The 14,644-nt window shown below is 39.7% G+C and overlaps 1 protein-coding gene across 10 annotated transcripts in view; it reads left to right on the plus strand.

Annotated features, from left to right (window-relative positions):
• PDZD2 (PDZ domain containing 2) overlaps positions 1–14,644 on the plus strand; it is a 462,289-nt gene that overhangs the window by 412,068 nt on the left and 35,577 nt on the right. For all 10 annotated transcript variants that reach the window (XM_077116902.1, XM_077116903.1, XM_077116908.1 and 7 more), the window contains 2 exons: positions 313–1,115; positions 3,140–3,284. In XM_077116902.1, coding sequence (XP_076973017.1) covers positions 313–1,115; positions 3,140–3,284 — 948 coding nt within the window. The remainder of the gene's footprint in view (positions 1–312; positions 1,116–3,139; positions 3,285–14,644) is intronic.

The raw sequence follows: 14,644 nt of genomic DNA on the forward strand, positions 1-14,644 counted from the left end.
CTGGTTTCTGGCCAGGCGGTAAGGTGGAGAGGTTAACTGACTTTCTAATGGTTACTTGAGCCTAAATGAATAGTGTGCAATTCGCACACAAGGGAGGCCAGGAGGAAAGGAGGAGAGGGAGGCGGGCTATCCACCTTGTGGGATCTCAAGAAGTCCAATCCTTTAAGCCTGGCCAGAAGTTGTACCTGGCATTTGTAAAGTTGGAAATTCTTACGTAGTAACGAGATGGATCATAAACTAAGGCCAGATGAGGCACTCAATTTCATTTGACTTTTCTTTCCCCACCTTTGCTCCCTTTTCCCTTCCCACCAGCTCACAAGGAACGAGGAAAAGCCAGGGCCAAGAGCCTTGTGTCTCTCGGAAGCCACCGGGCCTCTGGGCTCTTCCACAAGCAGGTGGCAGTCGCCAGACAAACCAGCCTCCCCGGAAGCCCCCAGGACCTCCGAAACCCTCTCCTCCGTCAGGGACGGGTGGGCTGCTACGATGCCAGTGATGAGGAAGAGTTCGATGGAGAAGGGGACTGCATTTCACTCCCTGGGATCCTCTCAGGTTCCAGCAGGCCTCAGGCAGAGGATGACTCTAAGCACGTCTTAACGGCCTCTTCCAAGGTCCCAGAAACCAGCAACCAAGAGGAGCCACACCAGAACACACAGGTCAGCAAGACCACCTCAGTGGCTCTCCTTGGGAGCTCACTGAACTTAGAGGAGAGTGCCCCAGGGGACCTGGTGGACACTCCTTCCCACGCAGCCAACCTGCTGGATGCTGTGGAGGCCCCCAAGAGTGGCCCTGGCTTCTCGGAGAAGAAACAACCATCGGCATCAAGGATTTCACCCAAATTGGAATACAAAGGCAATGCTGGCACCAAGAATCTGATGAGCACAGAGGGTCCCAGTTCCCCCCAGCAGAAGAATGAAAACCTGGGGTCCAGGCACAAACCGTTGGCCAGAAGCAGCCCACACTGCACGAAGCCCGAGGCCGAGGTCAGGCCCAGTGGCTCAGGGACAGTAAACCTGAACGACAGAGCCAGCGAGTCATGTGGTCTGGACTGGAAAATCCTGGCAACTTCCTTAAAAGTGACCATCCCTAGTCTTCGGCCTGGTGGAACTGTGCAGAGGGTAACTAACTTTATCTTTAGTTACTTTGCATCTAAATGAAGATTGTGTGAATTAATATGGACTGGGTGTAAAACGCTGGGTAATCTGCCTGAAGGAAGGGATAAAGATCTGAGTGTTATCTTTCAACAGTTTCGTTCATTTAAATACATTGACTGTTGGGAGCCTATCAATATCTCAGCAGGTTGTTGGGGTGAAATTCCTAGGTATGGAGCCATTAGATTATTCAGCCTAAATGAATAATCCATCTTTTACCTGTCTACAGGCCTATGGCTCATGATGGATGTCAGTAAATTAAAACTCTGGGGCCGGGACTGGCTCCTCCACTGTCCTAGTTGATTAGCAACTTTGGGCAAGTTATGGAACCTCTCTGGGCTCTAAAATATGCAAGGTCCTCTCTGCCCTGATGACTTCCCTGACTTGTAGTAATCATCCAATACACATTAACAGTGATTCTCTCTAGCCAACAGATTGTGAGTGTTCTTTATTTTTGCACATTTTCTACCATGGTTATATTTAATTATTGCTACTAGTGACTACCACATGGAATAATGGGTATGCATTCACTTTGAAACTCATAATGTACCACATTAAACACAAATTATTATTATTTAGGCTACTAATTGCTTACAAAGATGTTAGAATATGCAAAAATTATCAAATTGCTCTTTTTTTTAAAAAGTTTCACTTTATCTCCAATTAAGTAAGGACTGAGTAAGAGAAATTAACATTGTTTCCAATCTCCCCAAGTAAAAAATTTCTCTCTGAACTAAAATCCTAAATCATTTATAAGACCGTATTTATAAAGATGCGTGTTCAAATGGTTTATATAAACATACATGTAAACAGACCCGACACATTTAAAGTCATACAGTACTATGCTTTACTAGACAGAAGATTTGGGGTTTTTTTAACCTTTTTTAAAAAGTTGAAACACGTATCTTCTTTCTTCTTCCTCAAAAATCATATTATTTTCTCTATTATATATGTTTTAAAATTTAGTGTTCAACCAATGGGTAAATTCTTTCCTTTAGAAGCTATTATTATCAAGTTTTAGATAATGATATAAAGCCAAATCAGAATTTTTATTCATTATAATTTATATCTAATAAGAGCTTTTATAATTGTGGATGAATATTCCTCAATAAGAAATTTTGAGCTACATTTAAAATTTTTTTATACATGATATTTAATTTTTCTCACAAAAACTTTAGTCCCAGAACTTGATTGTATTTATGCATGAGAAAAAAAATAGAATGCATTACCTTAAAGTATGTATTCTCAGATATGGGAAGCTAAAAAAAAAAAGCCTTTCTCTTTTGGTAAATGGGTTGTCTTCTGCTGTTTTTATATTACCTTTATACCTTACTAGTAAAAATGAAAATTAACTAACTTAAATCCTATATAGGTTTCCCTCAGTCAGTAATTGACATTTTTCTAAATGACTTTTTTACAAGAAAAACTGAAAGATACTCTCCCTCATGCACCTTTCTTCTACTGCCACCTTGAGGTTACTTGATGACTTATTAATGCAGAGGGTAAATTTCAAATAGATCTGACTTGACTTCTTAGCAAGTTTGTTTTTTTTTTTAATTTATGGTGGGTATTAGAAGAAAGGAAAAAAAATAATTTCACTGGGCTAGAAGGAAATTCTGAAATATTAAATGTTGATTTCATTTCCCCAGTTTAGTTCTCTCCCTCACCTAGCAGACTAAGGAGTTGGTTTTTACTGTCTTGGATATTTCTGTATAATATAATAATTAGACCTTATATTTATATAGCCTCCTGTGTGCTGCATGTTGTTTTAATAACAGGGCAAATCTTGTCATCCCCATTTTAAAGCTGCAAAACCTGAAGTTGAGACAAATGTTGTAATTTCCAGTGGACCTTGAATCCAGAATCTTCTGGCTCCTGGTCCACAGACCTTTGAATTTTCCAAAACCAGCTCAACACCGTGTATTACGTTGTCTAATGATGCGTAAGACCTGCAAGCTAATCGAAGTGACTTGTGGTTGTCTTTGTACCAGGAATGTCCGGGAAAGGTGACCACTGGGGGTGGACGTGTCCCTGCAGATGGTGAGCCAGCCAGTGCTGTGTCCCACGGGGCAGCCAGCCTCCCTGGGGAGAGCCTGCCAGGAACTGCAGCGCTGCGGGAGCAACAAACTGTGACTGGTAAGATTATTTTGTTGCTTAAACCTAAAGATAAGGCGGGCAGAAGTTATCTTAATAAAAATTTTACAAGTGGAGAGCTTTAGAGAAAAAGAAATTCTTACATAAATTAGTATTAGAGCTACCTGCAAGCTTTGTATGTGTTAAATTTCCTGAGCTTGCTAACTGTACGTAAAGCTGGTTACGTAAGTGAATATCCTGATTCTTAGGAAATACTCAGGGAAGCAGCAAGTGCTCAAGGATCATGATGTACACAACCTACTCTGAAATGTTTAGAAGATGGATGGATGGGTGGATGGACAGACAGACAGAAGGAAAGAAGTGGCAAAACGTTATATGCTGGTGGATCTAGGCATCTGGGGGTGGGCATGTTGTAGTTCTCTATACGAGTTTTATATTATCTTTGCAACTATTCTGGAAGTTTGACATTATTTCAAAATTAAAAGTTGTTTTTGTTTTTTTTAAAGAAGCTACCTGCATTTAACAGCTTTATAGATCATTATACCCAAACGCATAGTTTTCATTCCATGTTGAGGGCATCCATTTTCAGTTGGCTGATACCATTTGTCCATTTTGTGACAAGTACCACAGTGAATGAGACAAATAATGAAAGGCAAAGATTTCCTGCCCTTCAAAATCTCAACACTAATTGCTTACATAAGATCAAATGAATGCACTGAGAAATGACAATCAGAACTGTCAGAAAGGGGAAAAAATTAGTATTGAAAAATTAAACGTAAGTATTGATGGGAAATTGCATAACACAGAAACAGAAACCATATCAAGATTTATCTTGTAATTTTCCAGAATAATATGGTAAAATGTGATTTTTAAACAACTGGCTGAATTTAGTAACTTAGCTTTCCTATGGTGAAGAATTTTATTGAAAATTTGGATTGTAAACATGCAATTTTTTTGGAGGCAGGGAGCTTTTCTCAGTGACTTATAATCATCGTGATTCCCAGGTGTCAACCTTCCTTGCTGTTTTGGCACTCCTTCTATTGCAGCCTGCAGTTCTTTGCCCTGAGCAGTTTTTTGCCCCGAGAACTGTCTCAGTTTTCTCCTGATAGAAAGAAGTGACACAGCCTCACTTGTAAGCTCTGCCCTGTAAATGAAAATTTTGGAGCCCCAGAACCCCCATTCTTTGATGGTTATTCACTTAAAAAAAAAAAAGTCCCTAAAGCCTTTTCTTTGATGTCTTTGGTCCTTGATGGATGATGATGTTACTGTAGTTTCTCTTCTAAGTTTTTCAGGTTGAGAGTCACCTGCTGAACAGTTCTTAGGCAAATGTTATCAGCAATTGAACTTAATTGCAAAGTAACTTACAAGTTTTATTTGTGGGAGCTGAAGTTACAGGGAGGCAGCCAAGGATGTCACCTTTCAAAATAATGCTGCATCAGAAACCTTCTTAACACATTTGAAAACTGCACTTTTGGCATAATAGTTCACTGGAAGTTTTCTTGGAACCCATAATCAGTTTGGAATTTGGGGAAGCAGTCGGGAATTTGTATGTGTTCTTCTACTGAAGCCAAACATCTTCTTGATTTGTGACTAGTGCAGAAAATTCTTTGCTTTTTCACCATTTGAGAAATTGTTATTCTAGGCAGGCAAGTCTTTCTGAATAGTGAGGGTGAGGGTTTGGACCTTAACTAAACGTGTTTGTATGTAAAAATTCTCTTATATTCAGTGTAGATGGACATTTGGCACCCCTACCTGCAGCTCCCATAGAACTGCCCTCCCTGCTGCATGTGCCTCTGTTTCGACACCTCCTGCCGCATCTCTGCGCCTCTCTGTCCCTCTCTGGACTTCTCCTCGGGTTATGAGCCTTGGGTTTATTCCCGCTTCCAACCAGTGGTTGGTTCTTAGAAATCAGGAAAAAGAGGTGGTGGCAGTTGAAAGAACTTTCAAAGGCTGTTGTGAAAACTGCCCTGAAACAGAGGGGAAGATTTAGACCTATCCTTTGCCACTAATTTTTAAAGTAACGTCATTATGAAAAGAATGCATGTTTATTATAGAAACTTAAGCAACAACAATTGAGGGGGAAGAGTTAAATAAAAATTACTAAACCTCAGAGGACGCCTCTGTTAAGATTCTCGATATATCTCCTTTCAATCTTGTATGTATACATGAGTGTGTATAAAATAAATATCTCAGTCACAGTCCTAGGCTTCTTTTTCTTTTTTACTATAAAAATAAAGAAAAAGACTTTACAGTGGTCACCGGTGCCTACCAATCTTTTTTTATCTCATGCCTCCCTGGAAAATACTAACTGAGCAGCCCGCTGGGGTAAGCCAGCTTGCTCGTAAGGCTGCTCACTAAGCTTGGGGGCCCATCGGCCGGGCCCTGGCGGGCCACCTAAGCCCTGAGCACGTCCATGGCAGCCGACCTATAACCACTCCAGTTAGGGAGCTGCACAGATTCCCTCCCACATCCCCCAAACCAGTGACATCATGTGTGCTGACCGCCCGGCATTCATCCCCCAAACCAGTGACATCATGTGTGCTGACCGCCCGGCATTCCACCACCTGGACCTGCCATAACGTGACTCAGCGTTGTTTCCGTTATTAGGCATTTGGGCTGCTACCCACTTAAACAATTTTGTGAAAAGAGCCTTTAGATCACCTCCTTTTTTTTTAAATGCATTTTTTATTAATTTTTAAATTTTTTTAAACATGACAAACACAAACATTCTTACCATATGATCATTCCATTCTACATATATAAATGGTAATTCGCAATATCATCACATAGTTGTATACTCATCATCATGATCATCACTTAGAACATTTGTCAATTCAGAAAAAGAAAACAAAAAAATTCATACATACCATACGCCTTACCCCTCCCTTTCATTGATCACTAGCATTTCAATCTACTAAATTTATTTTTTAACATTTGTTCCCCTTATTATTTATTTTTAATCCATATGTTTCACTTGTCTGTTGACAAGGTAGATAAAAGGAGCATCAGACACAAGGTTTTCACAATCACATAGTCACATTGCGAAAGCTATATCATTATACAATCATCTTCAAGAAACATAGCTACTGGAACACAGCTCTACATTTTCAGGCATTTCCCTCCAGCCTCTCCATTACACCTTAACTAAAAAGGTGATATCTATTTAATGCATAAGAATAACCTCCAGGATAACCTCTCGACTCTGTTTGGATTCTCTCAGCCACTGACACTTTATTTAGTCTCATTTTGCTCTTCCCCCTTTTGGTCGAGTAGGTTTTCTCAGTCCCTTGATGCTGAGTCCCAGCTCATTCTAGGATTTCTGTCCCACATCTCCAGGAACGTTCACACCCCTGGGAGTCATGTCCCACGTAGAGAGGGGGAGGGTGGTGAATTTGCTTGTCATGTTGGCTGAGAGAGAGAAACCACATCTGAGGAACAAAAGAGGTTCTCTTGGGGGGTGACTCTTAGGCCTCATTTTAAGTAGGCTTAGCCTATCCTTTGCGGGGTTAAGTTTCATATGAACAAACCCCAAGATTGGAGGCTCAGCTATTGCTTTGGTTGTCCCCAGTGCTTGTGAGAATATCAAGAATTCTCCACTTCGGGAAGCTGAGTTTTCCCCCTTTCTCGCCATTCCCCCAAGGGGACATTGTAAATAGTTTTTTATTCACTGTTCAAATGACTCTGGGATTTATTGGGGCATCACTCTGGACAAACTTACAAAATCTCATGCCCTACCCTAGGTTCCATGTACTTATGGTGTTCAATTAAGCTGTTCACATAAGTTATATTAGGAACTGCACTAGTCAAAATATAAATTTTGTACCAAATAAACCTTTTTTGCTTTAGTCTCACACATAAGTTAAAATTTTAAAATATTAATTGACATCTATTTTCAACACCCTGCAGTATTGATATTCCTTTGTTCTTCCTCATGCAAAAAACATTTTTAAATTTCTACATTTAGTCACCATCATATACTCTAAGCATTCCTGGATTATACCATCTCAATCTTTATCAGAAATCTTCTGATTTCCTTTGTCCCCCAAGGTCTCCTGCCTCTATCATTCTCACATTCAGCTTCGTTTAGTGTTCTAACACTGTTGTAGTAAAGTTAGGTAGTATTGTGCTATCCATTTCTGAATTTTTACAGTCAGTCCTGTTGCACAATCTGTATCCCTTCAGTTCCAATTACCCAATATCTACCCTATTTCTATCTCCTGTTTGTCTTTGTTCTTAACTGAAATTCTCCAACTTCATTCATTAATGTTAGTTCATATCAGTGAGACCATACAGTATCTATCCTTTTGTCTCTGGCTAATCTTACTCAGCATAATATCCTTAAGGTCCATCCATGTTGTTACATACTTCATAACTTTCTTCTGTCTTACAGCTGCATAATATTCCATCATTTGTATATACTTCAGCTTGTTTAGCCACTCATCTGTTTATGGACATTTTGACTGTTTCCATCTCTTGGCAATTGTAAATAATGCTGCTACAAACATTGGTGTGCAAATGTCCATTTGTGTCCTTGCCCTCCTGTCCTCTGAGTAGATACCTAGCAATGGTATTGCCAGGTCATATGGCAATTCTATACTTAGCTTTCTGAGGAACCGCCAAACTGCCTTCCACAGCACTTGTACCATTTAACATTCCCACCAACAGTGGATAAGTGTGGCTCTTTCTCCACGTCCTCTCCAGCACTTGTCATTCTGCTTCATTGATAATGGCCATTCTGGTGGGTGTGAGATGACATCTCATTGTGGTTTTGATTTGCATTTCCCTAATAGCCAGGGAAGTTAAACATCTTTTCATGTGCCTTTTGGCCATTTGTATTTCCTCTTCTGGGAAGTGTCGGTTCAAGTCTTTTGCCCATTTTGTAATTGGGTAGTCTTTTTGTTGTTGAGTTGAACAATCTCTTTATATATTCTGGATACTAGACCTTTATCTGATGTATCATTTCCAAATATTGTCTCCCATTATGTAGGCTCCCTTTGTACTTTCTTGACAAAGTTCTTTGATGCGCAAAAGTGTTTAATTTTGAGGAGTTCTCATTTCTTTCTTTCTTTCTTCAATGCTCGTGCTTTGGGTATAAGGTCTAGGAATCAGCCTCCTATTTATATTTCTCTACATTTTCTTCTTACAGCTTTATGGTCTTAGATCTAGTGTTTAGGTCTTTGATCCATTTTGAGTTAATTTTTATATAAGGTATGAGATACGGATCCTCTTTCATTCTTTAGCATGTGGATATCCAGTTCTCCAGTCACCATTTATTGAAGAGACTGTTCTGTCCCAGGTGAGTTGGCTTGACTGCCCTATCAAAAATCAGTTGTTCATAGATGAGAGGGTCCATATCTGAACAGTCTATTCTATTCCATTGGTCAGTATATATCTATCTTTATGCCAGTATCATGCTGTTTTGACCACCGTAGCTTCGTAATACACCTTAAAGTCAGGTAGCGTGAGACCTCCAACTTCATTTTTCTTTCTCAGGATACTTTTAGCTATTCAGGGCAAACTACCCTCCCAGATCAATTTGGTTATTGGTTTTTCTGTTTCTGAAAAGTAAGTTGTTGGGATTTTAATTGGTATTGCATTGAATCTGTCAATCAGTTGAGGTAGAATTGACATCTTAACCATATTTAGTCTTCCAATCCATGAACACAGTATGCCCTTCCATTTATTTAGGTCTTCTGTGATTTCTTTTAACAATTTCTTATAGTTTTCATTGTATAGATCTTTTGTCTCTTTAGTTAAATTTATTCCTAAATATTTTATTCTTTTGGGTGCAATTGTAAATGGAACATTTTTCTTGATTTCCCCCTCAGATTGTTCATTACTAATGTATAGATGCACTACAGATTTTTGAGTGTTATCTTGTAACCTGCTGTACTCATTCATTAGCTCTAGTAGTTTTGCTGTGGATTTTTCGGGGTTTCGACATAGTATCATGCATCTGCAAACAGTGAGAGTTTTACTTCTTCCTTTGCAATTTGAATGCCTTGCATTTCTTTTTCTTGTCTAATTGCTCTGGCTAGAACTTCCAACACAATATTGAATAACAGTGGTGATAGAGGACATCCTTGTCTTGTTCCTGATCTTAGGGGGAAATTTTTCAGTTTTCCCCCACTGAGGATGATGTTAGTTGTGCGTTTTTCATATATTCCTTTTATCATGTTGAGGAAGTTCCCTTCTATTGCTATCCTTTGAAATGTTTTCAACAGGAAAGGATGTTGAATCTTGTCAAATGCCTTCTCTGCATCAATTGAGATGATCATGTGATTTTTCTGCTTTGATTTGTTGATATGGTGTATTACATTAATTGATTTTCTTATGTTGAACCATCCTTGCATACCTGGGATGAATCCTACTTGGTCCTGGTGTATAATTCTTTTAATGTGCTCCTGAATTCGATTTGCAAGAATTTTGTTGAGGATTTTTGCATCTATCTTCATTAGAGATATTGGTCTGTAGTTTTATTTTTTTGTAGTATCTTTGTCTGAATTTGGCATGAAGGTGTTGTTGGCTTCATAGAATGAGTTAGGTAGCTTTCCCTCCTCTTCAATTTCTCTGAAGAGTTTGAGTAGGATTGGTACTAATTCTTTCTTGAATGTTTTGTTGAATTCACAGGTGAAGCCATCTGGTCCTGGACTTTTCGTTCTGGGGGGGCTTCTTAATGACTGATTCAATTTCTTTACTTGTGATTGATTTGTTGAGGTCGTCTATTTCTTTTCGAGTCAAAGTTGGTTGTTCATGCCTTTCTAGGAAGTTGTCCATTTCATCTACATTGTCTAGTTTATTAGCATAAAGTTGTTCATAGTAACCTCTCATTCCTTCCTTCATTTCTAGGGATCAGTGGCTATGTCTTCTCTTCCATTTCTGATCTTATTTATTTGAATCCTCTCTCTTCTTCTTTTTGTCAGTCTTGTTAAGGGTCCATCAATCTTACTGATTTTCTCAAAGAACCAACTTCTGGTTTTGCTGAATTTCTAGATTGTTTTCATGTTCTCAATTTCATTTATTTCTGCTCTAATCTTCATTATTTCTTTCCTTGTGCTTGCTTTGGGATTAGTTTGCTATTCTTTCTCTAGTTCTTCCAAGTAGACAATTAACTCCTCAATTTTTGCTCTTTCTTCTTTTTTTGATATAGGCATTTAGGGCAATAAATTTCCCTCTTCACACTTCCTCTGCTGCATCCCATAAATTTTGATATGTTGTGTTTTCATTTTCACTTGCCTCGAGATATTTACTGATTTCTCTTGTAATTTCTTCCTTGACCCACTGGTTATTTAAGAGTATGTTGTTGAGTCTCCATATATTTGTAAAATTTCTGGCCCTCTGCCTATTATTGATTTCCAACTTCATTCCTTTATGATCTGAGAAAGTGTTTTGTATGATTTCAGTCTTTTTAAATTTATTGAGACTTGCTTTGTGACCCAGCATATGGTCTATCCTTGAGTATGATTCATGAGCAGTTGAGAAAAAGGTATATCCTGCTGTTGTAGAGTGTAATGTTCTATAATTGTCTGTTAACTCTAGCTCTTGTATTGTATTATTCAACTTCTCTGTTTCTTTACTGATCCTCTGTCTAGATGTTCTGTCCATTGATGAGAGTGGGGAGTTGAAGTCTCCAACAATTATGGTAGATGTGTTTATTTCTCTTTTCAGTGTTTTCACTGTTTGCGTCATGTGTTTTGGAGAACTCTGGCTCTGTGCATAAATATTTATGGTTGTTATGTCTTCTTGTTGAATTGTTCCTTTTATTAATACATAGTGTCCTCCTTTGTCTTTTTTAACTGTTTTACATTTGAAGTCTAATTTGTTGGATAGTAGTATAGCTACTCCTGCTCTTTTCTGATTGTTATTTGCATGAAATATCTTTTCCCAACCTTTCATTTTCAACCTTTGTTTATCCTTCGGTCTAAGATGTATTTCCTGTATACAGAATATAGATGGGTCCTGTTTTGTAATCCATTCTGCCAATCTATGTCTTTTGAGTTTAATCCATTAACATTTAGTGTTATTACTGTATGGGCAGTACTTTCTTCTCCCATTTTGCCTTTTGGATTTTATATGTCATATCTAATTTTTCTTCTTTTTACCTTTACTGATAGTCCTCATTTCTACACGCTTCTCCACACCTCTCTCTCCTTTCTTTTCCTATCTGTCTCTAGTACTCCCTTTAGTATTTCTTGCAGAGCCCATCTCTTGGTCACAAATTCTCTCGGTGAGTTTTTGCCTGAAAATGTTTTAATTTCCCCCTCATTTTTGAAGGACAATTTTGCTGGATATAGAATTCTTGGTTGGCAGTTTTTCTCATTTAGTATCTTAAATATCATCCCACTGTCTTCTTGCCTCCATGGTTTCTGCTGAGAAATCTATGCATAGTCTTATTGGCTTCCCTTGTATGTGATGGATTGCTTTTCTCTTGCTGCTTTCAAGATTCTCTCTTTCTCTTTGACATCTGGCATGCTGATTAGTAAGTGTTTGGAGTATGTCTATTTGGATCTATTCTCTTTGGGGTATGCTGCACTTCTTGGATCTGTAATTTTATGTCTTTCATAAAAAAAAAAAAGAGTTGGGAAATTTTCAGTGGTAATTTCCTCCATTAGTTTTTCTCCTCCTTTCCCCTTCTCTTCTCCTTCTGGGATACCCACAACACGTATATTTGTGCGCTTCATGTTATCATTCAGTTCCCTGAGTCCCTGCTCATATTTTTCCATTCTTTTCCCTATATTTTCTTTTTCTTGTCGGATTTCAGATGTCCTGTCCTCCAGTTCACTAATCCTATCTTCTGCCTCTTGAAATCTGACATCGTAGGTTTCCATTGTTTTTTTCATCTCTTGTACTGTGCCTTTCATTCCAGTAAGTTGTGTGATTTGTTTTTTCAGACTTTCAGTTTCTTCTTTTTGTTCATTCCTTGTCTTCTTTATATCCTCCCTCAATTGACTGATTTGATTTTTGATGAGGTTTTCCATGTCTGTTCAAACATTCTGAATTAATTGTTTCAACTCCTGTATCTCATTTGAATTGTTGGTTTGTTCCTTTGACTGGGCCATATCTTCAATTTTCCTAGTATGATTCATTATTTTTTTGCTGGTGTCTAGGGCATTTAATTACCTTAATTAGTTTATTCTGGAGATTGTTTTCACTATTTTTTAACCTAGGATTTTCTTGCTGTATGACTTTGTTGTCTGTCTTTTCTTTGACATTCAGTTCACCTTATTCTGGACCTCTAGCTTAGGTTTTGTTTAAAAGATCGGAATTTTTCAGTTCCTGCCCTGCCAGTATGGTGCCTTTTCCCTCCCTTTGGAGGATCTACTTAGGTGTTATAGACCCCAACCAGATTTTCCCAGACCAAACTGGCCTCTTCTCAGGAGGAAAGAGTTACCTGCCTCAGTTTTCCCTGAGGGTGAGACCCAGCAGGTTGAAAGACTTTCCTGTGAAGTCTCTGGACCCTGTGTTTTTCCTATCCTGTCCAGTATGTGGCGCTTTTCTGCCTGTGGGTCCCACCAGCGGTGCCTTTAACTGCAGCAAACTCTCTCTGCTGGGGGTGTGGTTGAGATAGAGGAGAGATTGTAGGCTGGCTTTAATCACTTCATTTTCTAGACCATGATGTCTGAATTCCTTGATGGAGGGATTCCACCTGAGCTGGGCCCCACCCCTCTACTGGGGAAGGCACAGGCTCCAGACAGACACTCAGACAAGCTCAATTCTGCCTACGCCTGGGGCAGTTGGAGCCTGAGAAACCTTGTATATGTATCTAAAGAATAGTCAAACTGTAAAAACATAGCTCAAAAATAAGAAAAAGAAAAATCCTTTTCAGAGCAGGACCTCCATTCCTTGGGTTTACCAATCAAGAGCTTAAGTTGGTACATTGCTCTGTGTATCTCCAGGTCCTGTGTGCCCCCTCCTTTCCTTCAGGGCCCAGACCTTTTCAGATTCAAAAAATCCTGGTTTTTTTCTTTTTTCTTATTCCGTCAGCCCTGCCCTCTCTTTGCCAGGGCAAAACCCAGCAACCTCTGCTTTTACTCGAGGTTTATCTGAGCTGGGGGCGTATTTTTTATACTCAGAATTTGTGGATTATTTCCACAATTGGAGTTTGGTTGCACTCAGCCCCTGCTGCTGGTAAAGTCCCTTTCCTTTCCCCTCTGGGAAGCAGCCTGTTGGAGAGGGGCGCTGGCTGCCATGGCTTGGGGAGCTCACGGTTCTGGGTGGGCTTGCAGCTGGTCCAGACTGGGGTACCCTGTGTGTGCAGTCACTGATGTGGCCCCAGCAATTGTTCTGTACTGTTCCTTGCTGTTTACTAAGTGCTCTGGAGGACAAATTAAATCCCAAACCTCATTAAGCCACCATCTTGGCCCCTCGATCTAAATCACCTCCTTTTGCCTGTTTGCTACTTGTGACAGGTTGAATTACATACCCAAACAAGCACGTGTTCTTGATCTTAACCTGTCCCTGTGAGTATGAATGCAGTATAGGTAGAACCTTTTGAGGATGTCATTTTTAGTTGAGTTATGGGAACTGAAGTGAGATGAGCCTTAACCTGGATTACAGGATGCCATATAAAACGAACGTGGAAGCCACAAAAATCAGAAAGCAAGGCCCTCGCCACAGGACAGGAGACAAAAATACAAGCCAAGGAACCCCAAGGAATGCCAGTAACTGGCACCAGGCCACTGATCTTTGGGGAGAAAGCAAGCCTTGCCAATAACTTGATTTTGGACTTCTAAAACTGGGTGCCAATAAATTCCATTGTTTAATCCAACCCATTGTGGGTTGTGTAGTATTTGTCATAGCAGCCTGGCCTACTGAGATACCACTCTTTCCCCATATTTAGAGTGGAAGCAGGAAAGCCACACCAGAGGGAGTTGAAGAAAGGTTGAGCAGTGTTGGTATGTTCCTCAGGGATCCAGGACAGGAACACATGGGTTTGGGCCCTGGTCTGTCCCTGGCCTTCTGCCGGGGGCTGGGTCTCTGCGTGTGCCTTGATGACTCCAACCCACTTATTGCCAGGTGATGTGGTCAAGGTTTAGAGAACAGCTGGGCTGGGGGGGTGGCTTCCTGGGGTGAACCTGATGCTCCCACCTGTGGACATGGCAACCTTGGACTCATGGCTTACCACTCTGTGCCTTGATTCCTCACTGTTCCAATGCAGAGGGTCAGGGGACCTACTTCATGCTGTCATTAGGAAGATTACATGCATGAAAGGGGTAAATCCTTAATGATTAGAAAGACTCTTAGCACAGTGCTAAGTCCTAATAATTAAGTCTCAATTTTTAAAAAAATTTTTTATTAATTAAAAAAATTACAAGAAACAAACATTCCCAACACATACACTCAGCAATTCACAATATCATCACATAGTTGCATATTCATCATCATAATCATTTCTCAGAACA

Source organism: Tamandua tetradactyla, chromosome 9, assembly GCF_023851605.1.
Source record: "Tamandua tetradactyla isolate mTamTet1 chromosome 9, mTamTet1.pri, whole genome shotgun sequence".
Lineage (NCBI taxonomy): Eukaryota > Metazoa > Chordata > Mammalia > Pilosa > Myrmecophagidae > Tamandua > Tamandua tetradactyla.